This window comes from Bradysia coprophila, assembly GCF_014529535.1.
Source record: "Bradysia coprophila strain Holo2 chromosome X unlocalized genomic scaffold, BU_Bcop_v1 contig_12, whole genome shotgun sequence".
NCBI classification, from domain to species: Eukaryota; Metazoa; Arthropoda; class Insecta; order Diptera; family Sciaridae; genus Bradysia; species Bradysia coprophila.
The window spans coordinates 2,498,324-2,506,093 of record NW_023503293.1 but is presented as its reverse complement, the minus strand read 5'-3'; the positions used below and the strand labels follow the sequence as shown (position 1 = coordinate 2,506,093).

At 38.0% G+C, this 7,770-nt stretch overlaps 1 protein-coding gene across 1 annotated transcript; it reads right to left on the bottom strand.

The window, feature by feature from the left end:
* Positions 1–3,997: 3,997 nt before the first annotated feature.
* Positions 3,998–7,307, bottom strand: LOC119067605. Its single transcript, XM_037170701.1, has 4 exons — positions 7,096–7,307; positions 6,316–6,689; positions 4,484–6,250; positions 3,998–4,180 (listed from the first exon to the last, which is right to left on the bottom strand). Exons 2-4 carry the CDS (start codon positions 6,586–6,588, stop codon positions 4,004–4,006), a joined length of 2,217 nt encoding a protein of 738 aa, XP_037026596.1. The 5' UTR covers positions 6,589–6,689; positions 7,096–7,307; the 3' UTR covers positions 3,998–4,003.
* Between the last annotated feature and the right edge of the window lie 463 nt (positions 7,308–7,770).

The window sequence follows — 7,770 nt, the reverse complement described above, 5'->3', positions numbered from 1 at the left end:
GACATAAAATTTAGCATCTTAGCGATTTTGATAATTTATTATTAATAAGTGCCAAGTGATTCAATTTTCACTCTGTGATAGTAATTTTCATCAATTTGTGTTTTTGGTTACACATGAGGCGATGAATAAATGTTTAAATTATTTGTGTAACAACGAAATAGAATTAAATTTACAAATAAATGAAATAATCGAGAATAGATTTGGAGTTTTTGGAGTGTTCGAAAGTACGGTAGTCTACGGTATGTTCAACTGCGTTTGATGCATTTTCACCTAAAAGTTTTATTTATGACTTTTAGTCAGATGGAACTGGTAGTTGGGATGTTTGTGTGTGCCTTAGGGTGTTCTTGCAATTTTTACACGTACAATATTCTTATTAAGCTCTACGGAACCGTTTCGAAAATTAACAAATTTCAAATGGGACCTCGAAAATCAAAAACATTTATGGCCTACGCGTGAATCTGGTGAATTTTTTGAGCTTAGCGTCTTCTCGAAGTCCGTTCTTTCGCCTTTAAAATAACACCAAACAATAATTGGATTTTTTTGCAAATCTATGAGTGTGGCAACATACAGCTGGTCTTCACTAGCATACTGGTGTATTTTGTATTATTTTTAATTTTAAAAACAAATTACAATAACAATATTTTGTGGCTTGCAAGAAAAATTTAAAAATTTTGAGAGCAATTGTGTGCCAAGTGTGCTGAGACTCAATACTTTTTTCGATTTGGATTTTTTTTCTTTTAAAGTTAATTCAAAAAAGGAATCGCACAGTATTTCAAGAATTCGAAAAAACGGCGTGAGTAAAATCTCAAGGAAAAATCAACCGTCTTTCGTGATTCTTTCTTTCGTTGTGTAAGGAGTAGATGAAAGTATAAGTTGTTGAGGATAAGCAATTCACTCAACAATATTTTAACAAAGCAATAGTACATTGAATGACAAGGGGCGAATGACAAGTGTGCGAGAGTTGATGCCCGCGCCGAAGGCAAGGGCCTCAATCGCACAGGTTGAATTTTTTTACTTTTGCCCCGAGTCGTTCATACTATTTTTTTTGATACCAACATCGAAAGTTGATACGTATCGCACACAGCAGAACAAAATGTTGAAATATGAAGGCTATTAGCCAGAAAATGCGAGGGTATATCAAAAATTTAATTATTTAGCCATCACAACAATAACACACACAAAAATTAACAAATAACTAATAAATCATTAGCAACAATAGTCATTTGTGTACCTGTTTTGGACGATTGATTTTAGGCAATTTCGCGGATTGTAGGCCGAACGAAGGGAGGTCTACAAGCGAAAGTGCCTTAAATCAACCGTACCAAACAGGTGCACATGTGAGTTTTGAAACCCGAGAAAATTCGAAAAATTGCCCTCATTTTCGGTCCCGAAGCATGAAAAAATTATCAACTTCGTATGTTAATTTCAATAAGAGCACTGGCGTACGCTTTATTTCAATTTCGATCGCAGTACACTTATTGACAAGAGTCGACTATTATATTATGTAGTCGACTTTCGCATTATGTATATTGACTTTCGCTTTATGTATTCTTTCTTTCTCCCCGCTCAAACACATAACTTGCATTTTTTTACTTTCGCCCCGGATTTCGAGGGCGAAAGTATCAACTTTCGATGTTGGTATCAAAAATAGTCATTTTCATGCTTCGGGGCCGAAAATGAGGGCAATTTTTCGAATTTTCTCGGGTTTCCGGCCCTCTGCATGAAAACTCACATGTGCACCTGTTTGGGACGGTTGATTTAAGGCACTTTCGCTTGTAGACCTCACTTCGTTCGGCCTACAATCCGCGAAATTGCCTTGAATCAATCGTCCAAAACAGGTACACAAACTTACATGTGCACCTGTTTGGGACGGTTGATTTAAGGCACTTTCGCTTGTAAGCCTCACTTCGTTCGGCCTACAATCCGCGAAATTGCCTAAAATCAATCGTCCCAAACAGGTGCACATGTGAGTTTTCATGCAGAGGGCCGGAAACCCGAGAAAATTCGAAAAATTGCCCTCATTTTCGGCCCCGACACATGAAAACTAAATTACTGCTTTCGATCAGCTTAGCCTAAATCATTTTGTTCACTTTCAATTCGTATCCCACTGAATAAAGTCGTTTTGTCTATCCTGAAACTTTAATATTGTAGATCCAAGTAGAACTACATAGCTAATATAAGTTAGAGTACAAAGAAGTCCATCATCCCTCACGTCACGGCGCCGGCACTAGCCCAAAGTCAAACAATATTTCGAAAATACGAAAATCAACCCCATTTGTAAGACAGTCCATGAATTTGATCGTGTTTAGTATCAATCGAAAGGTAATATCTGGCTAGTTTCTGGTTAGTCTGGTTAGAAAGGTGTTTTTAGTAGCTTTCGAATGACATCAAATTTGCCATAAAAGTTTACAGGGAAGTCGGAGCATAGCAAGATGAGACTCATGTGAAAGCTGCTGATATGACCTTTCGATTGATACTAAACAAGATAAAATTCATGGGCGGTAAAGATGATTTTCGCATTTTCGAAAAGATTTTTGACTTTCGGCCAGTGCCGGCGCTGCGACGTGAGGGGTTACGGACTTCTTGGTACTCTATCTTATACTCCCATCATACAAACATCAATATTTCGAAGTTCAATATCTCGGCCAATTTTGAAGCAGCAGTAACGTGTGATAGCTCGTTGAACTCGTATGGATTCCTAGATTCCATATCCTAGTTTCAGGGTCGTTGGAGTTAAGGGAGAGAAGTCAAAAAGTTGCTGTAAATATGCTCCGGCCGACCTCAATTTTTTTTTGTTAAAACATTTTTGGTAGTGGACCTGCGTCACGCCTGCTTACTAACGTGTGGGCATGATCTATTCTTTACATAACAAAAAAAAGACTGTTGATTTTTTCCTGAGATTTTACTCACACCAGTTTTTCGAATTTTTGAAACACTGTGGCATCTCTCCCTCCGATGCCACAGTGTTTCAAAAATTCGAAAAACCGGAAAGAAAAGTTAGTTTAAAAACAAATTTCGAAGGAAAGTCACTGAAGGGACTGTTTTCCTGAAAAGTTATGTTTTACTTGCAGCAACATTTTCATTTTCGCAGGGCTTCGCAAGTAAATAATTACTGGTCAAGTATATGGTTCGTACCTCGGCCGTCGTATATCATTCAACCATTTTCGTGCTCTTATTACAACAATTGAAGTAAAAGATTTTGAATTGAACACTAGGAATGTTTACAAAATTTGTAGATCCTTTAAATGAGTCACATTGAATTTTTCGATATATTTGCAGAGCTAGTAAAAATAATTGTGACACTCGTGCCAGAATTCAGTCACCTTTTTAAGTGTACCAATCGCAAGTAATACTCCGCCAGATTTCTCTCACATACAAATATTAAAGTCATCGTCAAGATATATACGCAATAACTGTAGGAGTAGTAAAGGTACCGCATATTTTATCATAAAACTCAAATTAAATAAGTAAAACCAAATTCAATCAATATAAAAATTGCATAAATTTTCCACTAAGCTGCTTGCTAATATTGCGTTTAATGTATCAAAATGTATCTACCATAAGTGTACCCACTCTGCACTCTATTGATGTCGAATTAGTAACGTGATACGCGCGCATAACGTTTAAATGACAATGCCAATTTATCGAGTCCATGATCTTCTTTAATCAAAGCAGGAACTTATCATATTCATTACATCAGCTGTTGGTGACGCGGTCGTTCCATTCTATTTGTGGAATGGATGTTATGCATCAAATTGGAGAAGGGCAATAAAAAGTAAAATCTATTTAAAAAAAAAGAGCACGTGAAGATCGGACTGCATAAAACGGTTTCGTTGATAAACCCAATTAAGTGAAATTCACACGCACTAAATTCACTATTGAAACAATATCTCTACGTCGCATTTAGAGATATAAATTGGAACAATCAAGATATTTTCCGTAGAAATGTGATGGTAAGTACCTGTCGTTTAACCTGTTAAGTATATTCAATGGCGTGTGAATTTTAGGAGCGTTCAGCTTTTATTTTATATTCTTTCGGACGTAACATTGAAGGTTGTATTGTAACATGTAGTTTTTTACGCTTCGCATTGCTCACCCGGCGTTGACTGGTTGATGCTTCACCAGCAGCTGTGTAACCCGATAAACCATTTTGCACAAACTTTCGAGTACTTCCGGTAAACTGAAACCAAGAAGAAAAGGCGATTATCGGTACTACTTTGATAAATGATTCCTTGATCATTGCGCATATTGCCATAAAGCAAAAGCAATGAGACTAAAGCTGGGCCTGTCAACTGATTTGCCAATAGAACTAATTCCCAACTAATTGTTACATGAAATGTTAGCGCAAAAGAAATTAATTTTGGTTTGAAGGCTTAATCCCAAATCAATCACAATCAAATGTGAAATAGAAGCAACGTTACTTAGCTAAGCTGAGTTTAGACTCACGCCTCACTAAAGCTCTCTGCATAAACGTGAAACCTACCTCAAAATTCGGCCACACGAAGGTGTGCATACTTTTGACATGCAGCTCGTTTATGCATTTCTGACTCAAAGGATACCGACGATACCCAATGAAGTCGTTTGTCAGTTCGCAACGATAGTCCAGCCAATGAAATGCACCCGTTGGAATACGCAATATTCTCGGAATATGCTCCATTTGAAGCACTTTCAACGATTTCAGCACACCGATTCCGGGCGACGAAAAATCTTCCTCGTTCTGTTCATCCTTCACGATTGGCAGTTCGATGTTGTAATGTCTGACGTAGTCCTCGAAATGTGAATATCGTTTGAGCAGCTCCAAATTCCGTTTATCTTGCTGCGATCGCAACGAAGCAGTCGATCGTCCTAAGAGGCAGGATTCTAACGTTGATTCGAAATCGAATTGGGTTTTGAGATGAAGTTCCTCGATTTTGACATGTTTTGCCTCTGACATAGCTTCAAAAAATCCTCGCAAACAGAAGACACTAGGTAAGTAGATCCATAACTTTCTTAATGCAGGAAACATTTTCGGAATGCGCGACGACAGACTGCTATCTTTCAACGCATCGGGAAACTGCAAGTCTGTGATTTTTCGATGAGGTGGTTCTTGCAGAAAATTGCAGGTCGTGTTCCACTGTCCACCAACTTTGAATACTTCAAGATTTGGGAAATCTTTAAACGTTAGCTCATCAATATTGATTAGATTTCCGAGTATAATTGACCGTAAATTTGGCGTATGCTGTAGCCGTATCTGAAATTTACGCAATTCGGTGGATGATTCATTCACAGCAAGAACAGTACTCGTACTGGTTTGAATCACAGATTCAAATTCGTATTCAGCTCCCATACTCAATGTGCTCAATTTGTCCATTCGAGGAAAGTTAATGACCAAATCGGATTTAGCTGATGATGGATCTCCCAGTCGCGATCCGTGCATGATCAATGTTTGTAGCTTTCTAAAATTCGACAGCATTTTTTCGAATGTCGCACCCTTAACATCTTGCCAAATGCCATTACCAAATTCCAAGTGTTCAAGATTCGGAAGTTTGATCAAACTTAATGTGGATATTTGCTCCTCTTCGAGTACTACATCCTCTTTGGTGCTTATAAATTTGAGGCGTTTGAAGAACTTTAATGGCTGCTCCAATGTTGCATCGCGCATAGCTTTAAAAATTTGATTCGCTTCGTTCAAGTGGAGAAATGTGTATTCAAGCCTTTCGAGGGAAGTTGCACCCTTGAAGATTTGCAGATAGATCGTGTGTAGCACAACATCTCGGTTATCTCCAGCAGCTGTTTCCATATCGCCGCAAGTGTAGTAGATTTCTCTCAAATTGGGCAAGGATATTGGCGATTTCGATGGCGATTTCAACACTTTCAACGAGCCAAACGGACCGGAAAACATAAGGACTCGTAGATTTCTGCACAGTTTCGTTAAAACTGCGTAGATGTTGAACGGACTGTAATTGCATAGCACTTTAGTTTCCTCCCAATAAAACTTGTTCAACGAAAGTCGCTCAATGATTTTTCCATGTCTTTCCAGAATTTCTCGAAGAGCTTCCATTTCCAAATCGTACAATTTTCGACGACTCAATGCTCCACCATCGATCGTACATCGTACGTATTTCTCTAAAATAACATCCGCGTCGAATTGGTTTTTCTGCAATTTTTTTAGCAGTTTGCAAGGCTCATCCAAAACATTGTACACCTTCTCCGGATCGGTAAATTTTGTTCGCTTAGTCTCTCCTTCATCGCTGTCATCAGAATCACTTTCCTGTACAATTACAATAAAATACTGCTTAACTGTCTCGAAATAACTTATGGTGCACGAGAACGTACCTTAAATGATTTTATCTTTGTTAGTTGCCGTAAGCCAGCTTTCCTCGGCGTATGACTGATGCTTACTTCTTCTTCGTCCTCTGATGTATCAATGTCGACCACTTCGACAGGTTGTGAGCTAGTGACATCGACTATATCTTCTGCATCAGTGTCTGAATCGAAATAACTGCTTTGAGATGCCGATGTTGATGGCTGGTTCTCTGTATCGGCAGCATTTGAATCAACTAAAGTATCAAACTTTGATTCCAGTTTGATTTCGGTAGAACAGGCCATTGCAAATTGTGATCGTTTCCCTCAGGTGGTTGATTCCGTTTCCCAATGTTCAAGAAAACCTTTTTATGTGCACTGCTTCCAATGGCAGAGAAGTGACTTTCCTAAAATTGGTGGAAGATCATGAAACAACGAAATGTCCCGTCTATAACTTAAAACAGATTTCAACAAATTATGCAACAATTGTAATAAATTTAATGTTTATACGAAGAGTGTTTTATCAAAACGTGCTAAATCCATTACTATCTTCTAATATTGACCGTTGTCATCATGCATCTCATTCACACTCACATTATACATGAAAAGTGGACTGAGCATGTTTTGTTAAAACAACAATGTTCGTAATAGAAGCCTACTACTACTACATGTCGAAACGACCAAACGACGTCGAAGGGTTCCACGGTTCTTGGACTAAATCGTATGGTATTAAATGAGATTATCCCCTCCGTCCAAAAAATGTGACACCCCTAGAACGAAGTGAAGATCGAACGACAGTTACAATTGACTCACATATCTTTGAAAAGAAAAGGACCAAAAGCAACTGGACGAATAAATAGAATTCCTTCTGAGCTAGAATCTCTGAATAAGTCATGTAAAATCACAGAATTGTAAACTTTAGAAATATCGACAAATACAGAAATTAAAATTTGTTTTGTTTATGAGTGAAACCGATCCAACTTTTTGTTTATCAATAACTCGAAGCCGAATAATGTGTTTGACACTTGAGGATTATGCGCGGCTGTCTGTATCTACTGTATCTTCAATCTTCTACGTTACCATCATAATGATTTTAAGCTGTAAATGAAGGCGGGAATCGAATTTCAAAAATGTTCATGAGAGTTGTGTGTAGTGTTAACGTAGACCGATTTCGGCTTAGTCAAACCTAACTGGACTCGAAGGCAATGTCAAAATGACAGAAGTTACACATTGCCATCGATGCCAGTCAAATTTAATTGATCTTCGATCTATCATAAGACTGAATAGGGCGTTTAAGGAGGGCGATTTCTGACTAGTTTATTACAAGTGACAAAAAAGAGTTGAGAAACTTACCTGTAGCAGGTATCTCCAGGTAATCTAGAATAGCTGCTACAGCTGTATTTTTTGTATGTGGCGCTACCTGGAGACAAAGTTACCTGATACAGGTAAGATTTTCAACTCTTTTTTGTCAGTCTCAGAGTCGTACAT